The sequence below is a fragment of the Panicum virgatum genome, chromosome 3N, assembly GCF_016808335.1.
Source record: "Panicum virgatum strain AP13 chromosome 3N, P.virgatum_v5, whole genome shotgun sequence".
NCBI lineage: Eukaryota > Viridiplantae > Streptophyta > Magnoliopsida > Poales > Poaceae > Panicum > Panicum virgatum.
The window spans coordinates 10,303,277-10,321,139 of record NC_053147.1 but is presented as its reverse complement, the minus strand read 5'-3'; the positions used below and the strand labels follow the sequence as shown (position 1 = coordinate 10,321,139).

Below are 17,863 nucleotides of genomic sequence, written 5' to 3'. Positions count from 1 at the left end.
GCCACCTCACCGGTCTCCGGGTCACCGCCTAGCCCAGTGTGTTTGCGCCCGTCGCGCCAGTTGAAGTACAATCTTTTGAGTTCGTTGAACTTGTTTTGGATCTGTTTCTTGTTGTATCCCAATTTAGTGGAATCGTTGAAGGAACGATAAATATTAGTCCAGCCGATGGAGGTAGGGCATTTCTCTCCCCAATGGCATAGTTCTTTCTGCTTAGCCACTAGGTCAAGCATCAGGGACAACTTACGGTCATCCCAGTTAGCACGATCACGAGACATCTGTACCAAGGTTTGGCATTTGTTTGTGTTATCTACATGGATCTTATGCAAATGAATGTAAGCAGACGGCATAAGTACGTAATGGACATGACACTTGCCTACTCAGTTGGCTTCGCTCGTCTTGAATGGAGGTTGTACTGCCTGGCTGGAGGGGGAGCACGAGGAAGTAGATGAGGCTGCCAGTATGGTCAACGTTGGCCAGGGGCTGACTAAACTCGAAGTAGATCAAATCTGAAAGGAACAAAGGGCATCAGGGATGAACAGTCAGTTTATTATGATTCGGACATATAGGTTCTAATATCAAGCATGTAGTATGGTATAAAGACAAACCGGGTAAGCAATGATCGAGCACCAACGTCTGTCGGCGGATCTCGGCGCTGGGGAGAGCGGCCCGCGCGGGGACCGTCGGCGGCAGGGGGCGGCCAGAACGGCGGAGACCCGGGGCGGCCCGGATGGGGCCGCGGGGCGGCTCGGACAGCGCCGGCTCGGGGCTGCCCGGGCGGCGGCGCGGAAGGCAACTCCAAAGATGGCGGCGCAAGGCGGCCAGGAAGGCGACGCGGGGCGGCCCAGACGACGGCGGGGTGGGGCGGCCCAGACGACGGCAATGCAGGGCGGGAGGGAAGGCGGCGGCACGGGGCTGCACGGGCGGCGGCGCAGGACAGGACGGGCGGCGGCGGCGCGAGGCAGGACGGGCGACGGCGCGGCCCCCAACCCTAGACTTGGGTGGTCGGGATGCGAGGGAGGAAGGGGGCTGTGACGGGATGAAGGCGAGAGCCTTCGGGCGGACGGATTTTTTTAGAGGAAGTCGGGCGGACGTGGTAATAAGCCGTTCGGCTACTCCGTTCTTGCCGAACGGCTGGGCTGAATCAGCCCAGCCATGGCTTTTAGCCCATCCGAACAGGCCCGGAAACGGCGGACGTTTTGTTCATCAGCCGCAGAAATCCGACGAGTACAGATGGGGCCGTGGGGGTGGGGTGGGCAGAAGAAGAGTCCGACAACCGATTAACCGACCTAAGCCTAAACAAAAAATACCCGAGATCGACGAGAATCGGCATCCCGAGGGGTGGGAACCCGAAATCTGGTCGTCGGATTTCGGATAAAGCAAATCCCACGGGCTCCCTCACCTGTTTAAAAATGGAATAAGTCTATTTTACTCTCTGATTTATTGATGTCTATCTATTTAGGAAAAAGTCTAGTTTACACCCTTGAACTATCTCAAAAATCTGATTTTCAACCTTAAATTACAAAATCAGGTAAGATAGGTCATTCAACTATCGACCCCGTGCAAATTTGGCCCTTAGGATGGTTTTGAAGGTGGTTTTGTATTTTATAAAAAAAATTAAAAAATCTAATGAGATCTATAAAATCAAAACTAATTTATTTTAAAATAGAAAAATATGAAACTAGTATCAAAATTTTTCCAAAAATATAACCTATCTATTATTGTTGTATTTGAATCTTATTTATTCAAAAATAATAGGCATAACTACAAGCAACCAAATACTATGAACATAAAAAATGGATTCAAATAAATGACAAGTACAGTGCCAATAGATAGGTTACATATTTAGGAAAATTTTGATAACCATTTCCTATTTTTTGTATTCAAAATTACTTATGAGTTTTTTAATTTTAATTTAATTTTTTTTAATTTTCATAAAATAGAAAATCACATTCAAAACCACCTAAAGGGTCAAATTTGCCTGGTTTGGATAGTTGGATTGTCCATCTTATTCGGTTTTGTAGTTTAAGATTGAAAATCGGACTTTTGCGATAGTAGGTGTAAACTAGATTTTTCCCGTCTATTTAACCTCTCGTCTATAATACCGGATATTCTACGTCCCAAACCACCTAAAAACAGTTACGAGATTTTCTTTAGGATGTGCGCTCATCCTTTACACGGATTTACACGGAAGGTTGACTACATTCGTGCTATGGTGCTAGCGCCCGTTTGCACGGATGGTTGCCGTTCGCGCACGACGCTGATTCATGACGTCTCTCTATTCTGTCTATATGTAAACAAACTTCATTTTAGTTCCTTTGCCATTCATTTGTCTACTCGCGAATTAGTTTGAAATCAACAAAAATGTCTAAATAACCCTCTAGTTGATTTTTGAGGTAGTTTTGCTGATGCGGCATCACAAGTGACCAATGATGTGGCAAGACATGTTTTAGAATCTACTTCACCCTCTAAAGTATCGATTTTTATCTACATAACCTCCTCAACTATATAATTGGATATTTAGTGACTTAGAAGTTTCTAGAATTATCTTAGTCATCTCTTGCTAATTTGTTTTTACTATTTCACTAATGTAGATGAACATGAATAGATCTGAGGGTAAAATAGACCAGGGGTGAATTTACGAGAGGACGGTCGACGGCTTGTCAGCACTCAGCCGACTTTCGCTTCGTACTGCGGCTGCCGATTTTGGAACGTGTTTGTTAAAATTTTACATAAAAAGACGAATGCACGCATGGAGTATTAAACGAAGTTTATTTGCGAAACTTTTTCATGGATGGGTGTAACTTTTCGAGACGAATCTAATAAGCCAAGGTCCATCATGATTGGCTACATTGGTGCTACAGTAACCACCGCTAGATCATTCTCTAATCATGCGGTCAAAGACCTTATCAGCTACAGCACATGCTACAGTACCATAATTGTGAAGATTGATTCATAATTAGACTTCATCTAATACTTCTAATTAGTGGTCAAATGGGCGAAAAGTTTTCATGAAAACTTTTATACCCCTAACCAAACACGGCCTTGCACTTTGGACACATCGACGCAAGTATCCCTCAATTTACAATCGTTGGTTGAACAGTACTATTTTGTAACATCGACCTCCAATGGATCATTTTCTCTCCTACTCCTCACAAAAATCGCGTGCGCAAGAATTTCGCGTGCTTCATGTAAAGTTCGGACCTGCAAAATTGCACGTCCCTCTTGTGTTTAGCCCTTGGGGGGAAAAAGACTAATAGACGTCCCTCTTGTGTTAGTTTTTGTTTAGTTTTTTAAGTACCTGTCATATTGAATATTTAGAAAATCAATTTGAATGTTCAGATATCTATTTAATATAAACTAATTGCATAAGTTGTAATTAAAAATTTAGATGAATCAATTAAGTATAATTAGTGCATGATTAGAGGATGGTTATTGTAGCAATTAGTAGTTAAATTATGAATTAATAAGAATTAATAGATTCGTCTTGTAATTAAATCACAACTTATAAAATTATTTTTATAATAAATTTATATTTAATTCTCGTTGTTGGTATTTAAATATTCGATGTCACAAGAATTATGACTTAAACTGCCGGTGCCGAACGCGGTCATACATAGGACACGCTGACGAGTATGACCAGCTTTTAGAGCTTTCCTCCTACGGCAACGTGCTTGGCTGCTTGCACAACCCTACCAAACAATACACGTCGGGGGGGGGGGGGGGGGTGGAGAGCAAAGTGGAACTCGGACTACCGACAAAAGAAATGGAAACGGCAGACGTTCTCTTCAACAACTGCAGAAGTCCGAGAAGTACAGGTGGGCAGAAGAAAAAATTCAAAAAAAAATATCCGACAACCGATTAACCGAAGCTAGCCTACAAACCAAAAATACCCGAGACCACCGAGAAGGGGAAAAAAAGAAAAAACCGAAACCCTGGTCATCGGACTTCGGATAAATCAAAGCACACGGGGCCCTCACCTGTTTAAAAATTTGCCACTTGCTCATGGCCGTTCTTCCTTTCCGCGTGCCCCGGGGGCCGGGGTATATAAAGCACCCCAGGCTCGGCTGCTTCTCGCTCTGCACCACCGGTTGACCAGTTAACTCCCACGCGCTCAGGCAGGCAGGCAGGCAGAGGCAGGCACACCCTCGAGGCCACCGGACGATCTGCTCCACCTTCTCTTCTCCAGGAGCCCCCCAAGGTCATCGCATTGCATTGTGAATGTGAGTACAAAGCACCCGCCATGACTTTTCCCTTCCGGGTCGCCTTTCACCTAGTACAATTTTATTACTACTTGATCCATCCGTCTATTTCATCCCGTCACTGCCATGCTACAGGTAGCTTTTCATCTTTAAGAAATCATCAGGGCTCAGTTTGGACCTCATAGTGATTATAGAAATTAATTTTGGTGTGATTACAAATTACTACAAGAATCTAGCTAGATGGCGAGTTATGATAATCCTGGTTGTTTGAATCCCTTTAGAAGGTGATTGAATTGCTGCACAACAAGAATCTCCAAATAGGACAGTGGATCATAGGACTGCAGTAACTTGGGTGGTTGGATTATTATAATCCACGTCACCAAAATCTGCCTGTTGGATCTTATGTTGATTCCTTAGCTCACTCCTGTGATCCAAATTCGACATGTAGCGTAGTATTTTATCTTATCTATCATCACTCTTCTTCTCCCACGGTCATACATATACTTATTACTATGCGAGAAGCGAGATACCTTTGGACAACACACACTGTCTTGAGAACACACCATGTTAATTACCATGTCAAAAATAATATTGTACTTTTTTGGAGACGAGGATCACCCCATTTCCATTGCAACACGGAAATAAAAGTCGATACACAGGTATTCCAGGAGAGAGTTAGCAGGGCGACACTAGAAATTTATTGAGACTCGAGAGAATAACATTCATTCCCTCACAGGAGCGCAGCACAGGAATTAGACCAAACGTCCTAAGTTTTACCCACATCACAGATAACGACCAACAGCCAGACACAGAGAGAAACGGAAAGCCAAGTTTTTCTCCAAAAATAGCCACACGCCTAGTTGTCTTCATCCGACGCATCTTCAGCACAAGCTTGAGGCTGAGAGGGCCCGTCTAGCAGGAGACGAGGCGAGGAGCTTCTCTGCTGCGCCATCACCTTGTGAACACAGGAGATGAGGATCTTCACACCATCCAGGATCTTTCCTTGCATGTCTGACCCGTACAACCCTGCCCAATACGCCATAAGAGCACAAGCGTATAAAATGATATCAGTTGGGTGCTTTAGTGATTTATTTTTGAAGCAGACTTCATTTCGTTTTTTTCCAGATAGCCCAGCAAACTTCACCCAAGCAGAAAGTATAGACTGGGTGACCAAGAGATAACCAGTGTGTAATCCATATCTTATACTGAAAAATATTCTCGGAAATGTTATTAGCACCCAGTAAGGTATAAAATCGCGGGCTAAGACATTTAGCGGAAGCTCTTCCAAAAAGCTAAGAGAGCTATAGCGAAAGCTATAGCGGAGCTATCCATTTAGCGGTTTGCAAAAAAAATATGCATAATGTGGCCAATAATATCAGTAATGCAACCAATTTCAACAAATTTTTCATAGCCATACGTCCATAATACATATAAAATTAGAAGCATCATTGGTCTAACATTCTAAGATAGACTCAACACGTCTCTTGACTGCCTAATTGTGCTCGTGATGCTTTGTCTATGGTCCACCCTAGTTATATTGATTCTTTATTTCTTTTGGCTACATCTTTAGCGGAAGTAGCGGACATTTATTATCACTAAATCCTATAAAAAACCCATATAGCGGACATAGCGGACAAATATTGTATAGCGTAGCGGGAGACCTCTTAAAAAGCTAATAGCGGACAATAGCGAGCTATTAGCGGGCTATTTTGTACCTTGGCACCCAGGCATAGGGCCACTGTCCCCAGATAACTTTAGCCACAGGACACAAGAAGAACAAGTGATCGATATTCTCATTGGAGGTGCAGAAATAGCAAGAGGGGTCCTCTTGCCAGTTTCTTTTAAGCAAATTATCCTTAGTGAGGACTACCTGATTTTCAATTAGCCAGAGAAAGAGTTTGATCCTGTGTGGGATCTTTGCTTTCCAAATAGACTTGAAAGAGAGACCAGTTTCACCAGAAGTAAGCATGTCATAAACAGACTTTGTAGAGAATTTGCCATTTTTTCCCCTTTTCCAAGAGATTTCATCAGCACTATTTGCAAAAGGATAGGCATAGATCTCATCTATCAGAGATACCCAAGAATCAAACAGAATTGGAGGCAGCCACCTTGAAAAGGACAGCTGTGCCTGCTTTAGGACAAAGGTATGCACTGAAATGTTCTTGTCTTGGCAAATATCATACAGCACTGGGTGTAGGATGCACAAGGGTTTCTGGTGTTGCCAAGGATCCTCCCAGAAAAGAGTGGATTGGCCATTCTTGGTGGTTACAGACCTCCCTTTAAGGTAGAATTGTCTGATTTTGAGAAGATCAGACTATATGGGTGAATCTTCAGCTTTATGTTTAATGGTAGTAATCAAATTATTGCCTTGCATATATTTAGCCTTAACAATTGACAGCCACAACCCATCCTCTGTCTCCCTGTCTCCAGCTTCCACCACCACTTGGATAGTAGACTAATGTTCATTTACCTAATATCTTTAATGCCCAAACCTCCTTTATGTTTACTTTTACAGATAACCTTCCATTAGATAAGATGATATTTCTTTTTAGATCCATTGTCTTGCCGGAAGAAGGTCCTTCTCAGTTGTTGTTTTGGGAAGGAGATACATGGACATATGGTATATAAAAGTGCTCGAGAGACTAGAATTAATAAGTGTTAGTCTGCCAGCCATGGATAAGGAGCTGCCTTTCCATGTGGACAGCTTTTTCAGATTTTTTTCTTGTAAAGGTACCCAGTCCTTGATATGCAACCTTCCATACCCAACAGGGACTCCTAGGTATTTAATTGGGAACAAACCAGCTTGACAATTGAACAAATCTGCATATAGAATATGTGTGTCATTGTCCCCATTGACCAAAATGACTTCACTCTTACCAAAGTTAATTTTCAACACAGACATCACTTCATAGAGGTATAACAATAATTTCATGTTTCTAGCTTTTTCCACGTCATTCTTAAGGCAAATAATCGTATCATCAGCATATTGTAAAATGGCCACACCCTTAGGGATTAGATTCTTAGCTAAACCACAAAGCAGTCCATTATGTTGTGCCATTTTAACCAATCTTGCCAGACAGTCAGCCACAAAATTGAATAAGATTGGTGAAAGAGGGTCTCCCTGCCTAACCCCTTTGTGGCTGACAAAATAAGGACCCTCAATGTTATTTAATTTGACACAAACAGTACCTCCAGTTACAACAGTTTTAATCCAATTGATCCAAGTGTCACAGAAGCCCCAAAGATGTAGGCAATCAAACAAGAAATTCAAATTTACTTTGTCATATGCTTTTTCAAAATCAAGCTTCAGAACTACTCCCACTTCTTTATTCCTTTTTGTCTGATGTAGAATCTTATGTAGAGCCATGACACTATTTTTGATGTTTCTCCCTTTGAGAAAAAGCAGATTGTGTCTTGAGAATCAGCTTGTCAGCCAGTTTTTCTAATCTCAGACTTAAAGTTTTAGTGATCCACTTGTGAAAGGCAATTCAAAAGATAAATTGGTCTAAACTGTTGGATTTTGGCAGCATCTTGGACTTTAGAGAGGAGGGTGATAACACCATAGTTCAACCTGCTGACAGGTAAGTTGCCTGTGTGGAAGTTTTCAAAAAGTTCAATGATGTCAGATTTAATGATATCCCAACAAGTCTGATAGAACTCAATTGGAATTTTGTCTGGTCCTGCTGCTTTGTTTTTTCCATTTGAAATAAAGCAAATTTAATTTCTTCTTCAGAGAAAGGTTGACATAACAAAGCATTCTCAGGTTCATTCACTTTGTCTTCTTCATCCCATAGAGCAGGATCCAGTGGGAAAGAGTTGCCCAGCTCAGGACCAAACAATTTTTTGTAATATTCAGTTGCATGAGCAAGTAAATCAGAATCTCCTTCTATGGATCTATCACCATCTTCCAATTTCAAGATAAGGTTTCTTCTTTTTCTACCATTAGCTATTCTGTGGAAGTACACAGTATTGATGTCTCCTTCATGTAGCAATCTATCATGAGATCTTTGTTCCAATACAGTTCTTCTTCTTCACTTATTTTGAATAATTCAGAGATTAGCCAAGACTTTCTTAGCATCTGATCCTGAAGAAGAGGTGCTTCTTCTTCAAACTGTTCCAGCACCAACAACTCTTCTTGCATGTCTCTTTTCTTTTTCTTTTGTTCACATTGCCTGTTGAACCCCCAGTCTTTAAATTACTGCTTAAAGTGTTTCAATTTTTTTTGAATTCTTTCAAGAGCTGAGGTAGCATAACAAGGTTTATTCCAAATTTTAGCAACTAGAGATTTGAATTCCTAATCTTTCAGCCAGGAGTTCTCAAACTTAAAAGAGATTTTTCTATTAGGTATCCCATATTGGTTAGAAAGAATTAAAGGGTTGTGATCAGAGATCTCCCTAGGGAGTTTGTAAAGAAAGGCAGTAGGGAATAAGTTCTCCCACTGTTTAGAGATTAGAATTCTGTCCAACCTCTCTAAGGTAGGGTTCTCCTGGTTATTTGACCAGGTATATTTACCACCAACCAAATGCATGTCCAACAATTCATATGTGGAAATGATGTTGTTAAAGAGATCAGTATGTTTGTGTACTCCTGAAGGTTTATTCTTGTCAGAGGAGAACCTGATAATGTTAAAATCCCCACCAATCAGATGAGGTTGATTGTTTTTACAACAGAAACGAGCCAACTCAGCCAGGAACTCATTCTTATGCTCAAGTTGAGCAGCACCATAAACATTCAAGAAATTCCACTTTTGTTTCAAGTGTTTGTCCCACACATCCAACTGAAGAATGTATTTTCCTTCACAAAAACCACCCACATCCAGAAATTCAGTGTTTATGCCACTGAGCAACCCTCCTGACTTCCCTCTAGATGGAATCCATTTCCAGAGGTAATTAATATTAGGATCAAAACCTTTTAGTGTTATATCATCAATGTTTTCTACCATTGTTTCTTGGATGCCAATGAAGTGAAAGTTGTGTTCAGAAATGAGGTTTTTAAGGAAGGAGGAGACACCTTTCTTTTTGATGCCCCTACAATTCCAAATCAAACCTTTCATGATTTTTTATTTCTCGATTTCTTGTTTTTTGTAGCACCACAAGGACTTTCCTTGTTCATGGTACCTTGAACAGAAGACGAGCAAGGAATTTTCTTGCCCTTAATCTTAGGAGGTTTCCTCCCAGATAGACTGAATCTTTTGGTGGGTTTTCTGTTTCTTTTAGAAGTAACTAAGATAAAGTTCTCAAACTCAGACATTCCATCAGGATCAAGATTTTCCCCATCCGAAGTAATAGGAGAAGGACAATTATCCTCTGGGAGAACATTCTTTTGATTAGTTTTTTTTAGCCAGAGCTATTCTAGCATTTTCCAATTCTTTTAGCATATCAATAGAAGCAAAGGTACAGGAATCAATATTTACTCCCATAGATAAAGATCTAGCAACAATTTCTTCATTATTCAAAATAGAAAAGGAGTTGGCAGAAGCATTGTTACCTTCCAAAGCCCTTTTGTTAGAAAGCTTCTCCATGGATGTGTTGGAGTTCACATTCATATTTTGCAGCACCCTCTCAGAGCATCTTCTTTCTTGTCTAAGTGCCTTCATCTCCTTACTTGGATTACAGAGATTCTCCATGTTTAGGATAGTTTCAGAGTGTGTATCTTCCTTCATGGGATCCAAAGCAACACTTTGAGAATCCAGACCAAGAGGATCAGAGAGATCCTTGATGGAGGATTTGGTAAAAATAATATTGTACAGAATCAAGGTGCTACATCTTTCTCTTTACTTTATGACAGTACCAGCATTTTAAATTGGCTACTAGCAGAGAGATTAAGGCCCCAAAAGGGCATTTTAAATCTAGGGTTTTTTTGATTCATACCATTGCAATTCTTGAAGTTTGGATAAACACCATTACAATTCGTCTATTTTGAACCGCGCCACTATAACTTTTGCTTTTCTAAAAAATGCCACGGAATACGTATGAAAACAACTCGGGCCCAGCTGCAGATGTATTCGTATACGTATATTTCATTGAAGCCATCTCCCCTGTCACCGACATGTGGGCCCCACATGTCATGTTCTTCCTCCTCTTCCCATCTTCCTTCCTGCATCCAGGCGGCTTCTCCCTCAAGCACGGCGGCAGCGGCTTCTTCCTCAAGCCCGCCTCCTGGTCGGCGAAGACGACGGCGTCACGGCGGCGGTAGCCGTCCTCGTGCTAGCGTGTGCACGACTACTTCCATCGCTTGTCGTCAGCTCGCACCGGCGCTCGCATCGCCTCTGCTCAACTAGCGTGTATCAAATCACCCCTTGTGCTCCCACCGCCCGCCTACTTCCATCGCTTGCGGCTCCCGCCTGCACGGCTTCGAGCAGCCAGCGGAGCTCGCCCACAGGGGCTCCCGCTCGTCCACGGCGGCGGAGCGTGCCCGGCGCTGCTCTAGCTTGCACAGTGGTGGGACGTGCTGCACAGCATCGGTGTGACCGACGGAACTTTGCCTGCGAGAGGACGCGCCGCAGCTCCGGCACCGTCCGTGCTCGACTCGCCGGACCTCGACTTGCCGGAGCTCGATTAGTTCGAACAGGACATCGATTCGACCGAACAGGACCTCGAATCACCGGAGCTCGAGGTCCTGTTCCGTCGTGCGTGGGGGGGGGGGCTGGCCTGGGACCGCGGGACATGGGGGTTTGGGCAGCGATTCGCCGCGTGGTTGTGGACGCCGCCGTTGGAGGCCGCGCCTGTGGGGGCTTGCTGTGCCCGTCGGCCGGGGCTAGCCTGGTGCCGCGGGAGGCAGGGGCGGCAATTCGCGCGGGAGATGTGGAGGCGGTGGCCCTCCGGTGGAGCTTGCGCGCCCCGCTGAACGAGCTGCGCCACCAAAGTTGATGCGGAGGAAGATGTGAAGAGGAGGAAGAAGAACATGACATGTGGGGCCCGCATGTCAGTGTTAGTGGAGAGGGGCTTCAATGAAATATACGTATACGAATACATCTGCAGCTGGGCCCAAGTCGTTTTCATACGTATTCCGTGGCATTTTTTAGAAAAGAAAAAGTTATAGTGGCGCGGTTCAAAATAGGCGAATTGTAATGGTGTTTCTCCAAACTTCAAGAATTGCAATGGTATGAATCAAAAAAACCCTTAAATCTCTCTCTCTCTCTCTCTCTCTCTCTCTCTCTCTCTCTCTCTCTCACACACACACACACACACACACACACCTGATCCTTAGAGTTTGTCTACTTGCTACCTAAGGGCAACTCCAAATTAAAACAGTCCAAAACTACCCCTAATTGTGAAATCCGGTTTGCTCTTAGGAATTTTGTTTGACTAGCCACAAGAATCCATCCCACGAATTTTGGTTATTCAAATTTTGAACTAAAGAGAATTGAAGGTGCACCTAAGGGTCACCAATTAACAACCCTAATATCCAATCTTGGGTGCCATCTTTGGTCGTCACCACTAGAGCACAATCTTCTTCTCTGCTAGTATGCTACTGCATCTGATCATCTCTAGATCGAAGCTTGCACATTCATTTGGTTGCTTCGCCTCGTTAGACACCTATGGCAGGGCGGTCGCAGGAAGGAAGCAAGCGGAAGCGGCCGTCCCTCGTGTGGGACTACTTCAGCTACGATGGCCAATGCAACGAGTGCAAAAAAATTTATAAAGCAGACAGCAAGAGAGACGGCACCAGCGGTGTCAGGAATCATCTAAAGTGCAAACACCCGGAACTTTATGCTGAACTGCTCGGAAAAGAAGAGGCCCAAGAGAAGAAACAAGAAACAAGAAAGAGGGAGCGGAGGTGAAGATGGAGTAGTCCAGTGCGGCGCCCAGGAGGAGGAGGAGGAGGTGGAGGGACAAAGAAGAGCAGGAAGAGGAGGTAGAGTGCAGCGTGTCCAAGAGAAGAAGGCACACGAAGATGTTGCGACAGTGCCGGCTCCGTCTCGCCCAGGAGGATCATCAGGTGGCGAGCCTGGACCTGGACTGGAACAAGGCACAAGGCACCTCGCCCAGTTATTCGTTCTAGGCGGATACGATCCCTCGCTCTTGGACAACGAGCACTTCAAGAGCTTCCTGAGGAGCGTCAACCCCGGATACAGTCTGCCGACGCGCGATGCCATCTCGGGCATGTGCGACGGCATCGTTGCCGAAGCCCAGGAGAGCTTGAAATCCAAGCTGAGAAGCTCCCCTGGCCGGGTCACCTTGGCGGTGGGCAGAGCCCAGACCATCAGGGGCGAAGCCATATATACAGCATGCCACTTCATCGATGATCAATGGAAGCTTCACAGGGTGCTGCTGGATGCCTACGTGGTTGCACCTGCAATCGGCTACCACGACCCCTTGATCGGGGTCAATGAGGTCACTCCTCAAATGTTGCCCGAGCGTGTCGTGGCCGACTGTCTGGAGCTCAGTATTACTCCAGCGAGTCTGTACAGGATGGCAGGGGAGACGACAGATGAGTTTCAGTCTCGGATCATAGGTGAAATAAAGCAGCAACTGCTGGAGAATCCGAACAACGGGCTGGATCATCATGGTACCACCTACCACATGAGCAAAGCGCTCGAGACTGATGCAACCTACATTGACAGCGTGCTTCACTCCACTGCTCGATGCCTTGGTCTAGATCGAGAGTTCACCAATGAGGTCTTCGGTGACGTTCAGATCTACAACATGAACAGAAGGAAGCGCGAATGGCTCCTCCCGTACCTGCGCCTCGATTCCCCCTTGGAGTACGGTGAGCAGTGGTACTCCTGGTATTGTACTCTGAAAACCATGCACTTGGGAGGCTTGAATGCAGTGGACGGCTCCAAATCGTTTGTCAGCCTTGTGTGCGAGGTTTGGGGGGAGATACACAGCGCCATTCAGAGAATCTCCACCTCCACCTGTCCCGCTTCAGATCTTGGGCCTGTGCTGCTCAAAGTCAGTGATGCTCTCAAGACTGAAATAGAGAATGCTGATGTCTCCCTCCAATTTAAAGGCTTCCAAGGGGTCAGGACTGTTGTGGATGTATTGAGACATGCAAAAGAGACTCTAGACAAGGCTATACAAGATTCATACCTGCTGTGGGCCATTCCTCTTGCACTTGACCCACGACACAAACTCAGAACAACACCAATCTTCGAAAGTGTATTTGGCTCAAAGGAGGAGGCACAAAACAAAATCGCCGAGGTAAAAGGGAAGATGCATGATCTCTACACTGACTACGCTCAGGGGGGGAATGAGTTGGACAGTTACCTGGAGCTGGAGGACGATGCGGCTCCTCAAACAGAGGCCTTCTTCGACGTTCTGGGCTGGTGGAGGGATCACGGCATCAGACAGTACCCGACTGTGGCTGAGATGGCGAGAAATGTGCTGGCAACGCCCATGTGTGGTAGGCTACCATCTGAGAAAATGGCACACGTCAGTAGCATTGTGCGTGGTTATACCCAAGAGAAACACATAAGACCGGAAGAAGAAGAAGAGGTAGATAATGATGCCGAGCAGGTATATATATTTCCTTCTTTTAATCATAATATCAAACTACACCCGATTTAATTTATTTATACCTCGCCTCACTATCTATCTCTAAACTACTAAGTGGTGGATGAAGATCTCGATGAGGTATTCCGTTATATCGCGTACATCAAATTACACCCAATTTATGCCTCACCCTCACAATATCTAGATTACTGTATACAGGAAATTCTAGGTATAAAGGCGGTAATGGTAAATCAGCATAAGATGCTGCATGACACTCGTCGCATGATGACAGAAGTTAAGAGCTCCTATCGGTCGATGTTAAACTGCATTGTTTCCTTGGAAAGAGAAGTCCGGGTAAGTCTACGTGTCCATATGACAATTATGTACGTTATTTACATACCTACTATACTCAATAATCTTGTCTACTCACAACCCCGACTAAACTCGATTTTGTAGAGTGGGAGGCAACACCAAGCAGCTTTCAAGTCCAACACGGGAAAGTCAGATTCAGATGTGCCTGATAACGATGAATCCGTTCTTAAGAATAGACAAGAAATTGCAAAAACTGTTGGCAAAGACACTTCACCAGAAAAGGTAGTCGAATTTCTCATCTTTGTTTGTTTAAGTTTTTTTTCAGTAATATAACGTATTTTAACCTGCCAACACCTCTTGAAGGATAAACGCAAGAGGAAGAAGTTGAATGACCAATCAGACATTCAGATAAGGCCTTCTTCAAACATGTTAAAACCAATTAAAGACAAGAATGATGCATGTAAGTATTATCAAACACCTATTTCCATACAAGGTATGTACATGTTCTTCTCCTATTACTTTTGGTTCATTCTTTGAATATGTAATTATAATTATTCTCAACCTTACTTGCACAGATAAGGCAGATTTTGGGTGCACCGAACAAGATAAGGAAACTCTGAAATACATCAATTCCTCAGACAAAGAACAAAGATTGGTGAATATCGACAAGATCTTATTAGAAGCAGAAGATTTAAAAGAAATCACACAACAAGGCACGTGGCTAAAGCAAGATGTAAGTACATTAATAGTCAATTGTCATATTTCAACATAAATATCTAATCTAACGATGAATCTTATTTGCAACTAAAGATCATTACAGCATATATCAGCTGCCTACGGGAGGATGATCGTTTAAGAAATAGAGACCACGCAAAAGTTTACCTTGAATATCCAGCGTTTAAAAGAAAACGGTACAAGTCTACGAAAACATGGCAAACCAGATTTGTCTTCATGGGTTGAAGCGCATGTAGAAGAATATCTCGAGCACGATATGGTAACACTAGCAACCCTTCCTTGTTAATTCAATGATTATTTATATAACTTAAAATAGGCTTGCTCCAGGTTTTCTTGCCAATAAAATAGGCTTGCTCCAGGTTTTCTTGCCAATAAATATCACGAATGCACATTGGTACTTAGCAGTTATCAACACCAAACTACGAAAGATACAGGTCCTCGACTCACTAGGGCCTCAAAAGAAACGGGATGAACTCAGAACTACGGTATTTACATAATACCCATCCCCTGTCAAGATTATTCCACATGCTGTACCTTGGTTGCTAATAATTGCCACTAACAGCTGATAGGACTGGAGAATTATATGGAAAAGATACTAGAAGATAACAGGTCTAAGCAGCACAGTTGGCCGAATTTCAACTTTACTTCCAGTCCGTGGGAGGTTAGAGACGAAGTGAAAAGCCAAATGCAGACAGATGGGTATACATTGAATGCCATCACTTCTTATAATACTATTAGCTCTTGTTACTTGATAAATTTATCACTAAAAATGTCCCAATAATGTAGATCATCTTGCGGTTTATTCATGCTCAAGTATATGGAATGCTGGACAGGTATGGAGTTATCTCCCAATTTTACACAGGTACTCTATACACATTTGATTTTAAACCAAAATATTGTTCCAACATTAACATATTTTCCCTAACAATCATTTTGTGTACCTGACGTGTAGGAGGATATTGATGGTTTCAGAAAGAAATTACCGGTCCTGCTGGTGGACTCCAAGCACAACCTAACCCCTGGAGGTCCAAAGTCCTCAAAAACTGACAGCAAAGGAAATGGTCCAAACAATCCTATAGCTAGTATAGATTAATATAGTACAATTTCTTAGGTGTGAGAGGAATGTAGTGAGATTGTCATGATTCTTAGCCAAGTACTTGTCATTGTGTTTGTACTGAGACCTGATTACTTTTAGATTGAAAATAACAATTCACTGCTTCCGACATTCAGGTGATATTGGAGATGAAGAACTCCAACTACACCGGTGTTGGTGGTGTGTCCGGGTGGGAGTGGGGGTGGGGGTGGGGGACAGGGCATAGGATCATACTGTAGAACTAGGATAGAATTTAAAGTATATATTTCTTAAATGCTGAGTAATGATTTGTCAAAACATCAAAAGGATAGAAACAAACTTTTCCGGATCAAAATGTTGCCCATATTGACTAACCACTCCATGAAGTATTTCTTCATAAATGATACAGATGAATCTACCAAATTATTCTTGACAAGACAAATCTCTGAAATTGTTGCAACAAAGTATGTACCAAATTCAAAGAACATGATATCAATAAGAAGTTCAAACAGTATATAAATAGAAAAGAAATGGAATATACAACTTAGATAGAAAATATGTGGTTGATCTATCACCTGCTGGCTGCTGCACACCTAAGTAGCCATCAAATTTGCTCCAAATCGACACTATATGTTAGTTTATGTCGTCCATGAATGTATCATCCAACAAGTAAAAAAACCATAACAAAGACAAACCGACCCAAAATAAATGAAAATAATGGGCTGATATGGGCAAGTCGTCAAAGTAGGGGCAAGTATATTTTTCGAGAACATGCAGAACTGTATCTTTGCATTAAGAACAGAAAAGTAGGGGGGCAAGTATAACCTTACAAAATCAAGCTTGATAGCCCTAGCCACAGCCTTCTTAGTTGATGCCGTCTTATTTGGCATTTTCTGCAGTTCAGCATCTACAATTGTGAGATCCTATTCTATAAAAGGTTGTCACTGGTCAAATACACAAAAAGCACCAAACATCCAATGGAAGAAATACAAACGAACTGTATTGTTCTTAGGAACCATGTAGAGTTAGCATTCCTTCCATAACCCATGACCGTGCCAGAACAATCTTGACAGGTAACCATATTTTCCTAGTTGACATAGAAGCTGAAAATGAAACGATTCACCCACTTCAAGCAGAAAAGGTAGCCAAAATCAATGGGTTTGCATTGAAGAGGTACACAAGACTACAAGAGTCCAGTAGCCTTTGCAGTAGCATAAACTTTTGCAGGTACTCAAACTTTACGCTGGGCGTGATTGACAAGTAAAGTGGACTTCCTCACAAAAGTTGATGCACCAATCGTACATGGAAATCGCGTAGCAACCGAATTCTCTGAAAGTTCCCCTTCATTTCAGTGAGAGCCAGACATCTAAATAATCCCCAAACCCAAATAGCGGAATCAATGAACCAGGGCAGCCGATGGCCCGGTTCAGCATACACTACACACGGACAAACTATTAAGATAATAAACTCAACTACTCAAGCATTCACCATTCTCTGCAGCTTGGCCGATTGATTCTTGAAGTGCTTATTACAGAAATTTGCAGCAGTGAGCAGCTAGTAGCTACCCATAGTTCAGTGTTCTACCTTGAAGGCGAGTGCCGCGGAGACGCCGATGATGAAGAGGAAGGCGGGCATGACGAAGTCCGCCACCGTCACCCCGAACCACGGCGCGTGGTTGATACCCGGACACGCCCCGCCCGCGTCGTCCACGAGTATCATCATCTGCGCACGCAATCAGAGCTCAAGACAAGTTGCCTAGATTCGTGGGGAGGCCGGTTAGAATCTCCACTCACGGCGACGGTGAAGCCACGGAACACGTCCAGCGAGGCCACCCGCTGCTGCTCGGGCTGCGCCGCCGCGGCGTCCAGAAGCGGGCGCTGGGGGGAAGGGGGTTCGGCATAGGGGTGGATCTCTTCGGTCAGGGAGACGAGGGGGCGCCGGACGGAGTCATCTCCGCCGCCGGCGATGGCGACGACGGTGGCGTCCATTTTGGGGTTTTTACATTTTTACCATTATAACGAATTGCACTCATCAGATTATCACTATTACGATGCCACCTACATCTATACCATAAGAGAGAAATTTGACTTACAAATTTACCACATTTG

At 43.6% G+C, this 17,863-nt stretch overlaps 1 protein-coding gene and 1 long non-coding RNA gene across 14 annotated transcripts; one reads left to right on the top strand and one right to left on the bottom strand.

Annotated features, from left to right (window-relative positions):
* Window positions 1–4,750: 4,750 nt before the first annotated feature.
* Window positions 4,751–17,759, bottom strand: LOC120667248 (heparan-alpha-glucosaminide N-acetyltransferase-like). 13 transcript variants are annotated; one of them, XR_005672105.1, is made up of 6 exons: window positions 17,549–17,759; window positions 17,340–17,477; window positions 16,586–16,648; window positions 13,412–13,559; window positions 9,687–9,855; window positions 4,751–5,225 (listed from the first exon to the last, which is right to left on the bottom strand). XR_005672105.1 is itself a non-coding variant. In XM_039947329.1 (4 exons), the coding sequence occupies exons 1-4, from the start codon at window positions 17,741–17,743 to the stop codon at window positions 5,081–5,083; spliced, it is 555 nt and encodes a 184-aa protein (XP_039803263.1). In that variant the 5' UTR covers window positions 17,744–17,759; the 3' UTR covers window positions 4,751–5,080. The 13 variants fall into 13 exon arrangements, 3 of the variants coding, with proteins under 3 accessions (XP_039803263.1, XP_039803264.1, XP_039803265.1); XR_005672111.1 differs by lacking the exons at window positions 4,751–5,225; window positions 9,687–9,855 and adding exons at window positions 11,825–12,604; window positions 12,722–13,082 and having other exon boundaries at window positions 16,581–16,662; XR_005672107.1 differs by lacking the exons at window positions 4,751–5,225; window positions 9,687–9,855 and adding exons at window positions 11,825–12,604; window positions 12,722–13,082 and having other exon boundaries at window positions 16,581–16,648.
* LOC120667249 lies at window positions 7,705–8,783 on the top strand. Its single transcript, XR_005672112.1, has 2 exons — window positions 7,705–7,780; window positions 7,963–8,783. It is a non-coding gene; the product is annotated as an uncharacterized LOC120667249 (long non-coding RNA).
* Window positions 17,760–17,863: the final 104 nt, after the last annotated feature.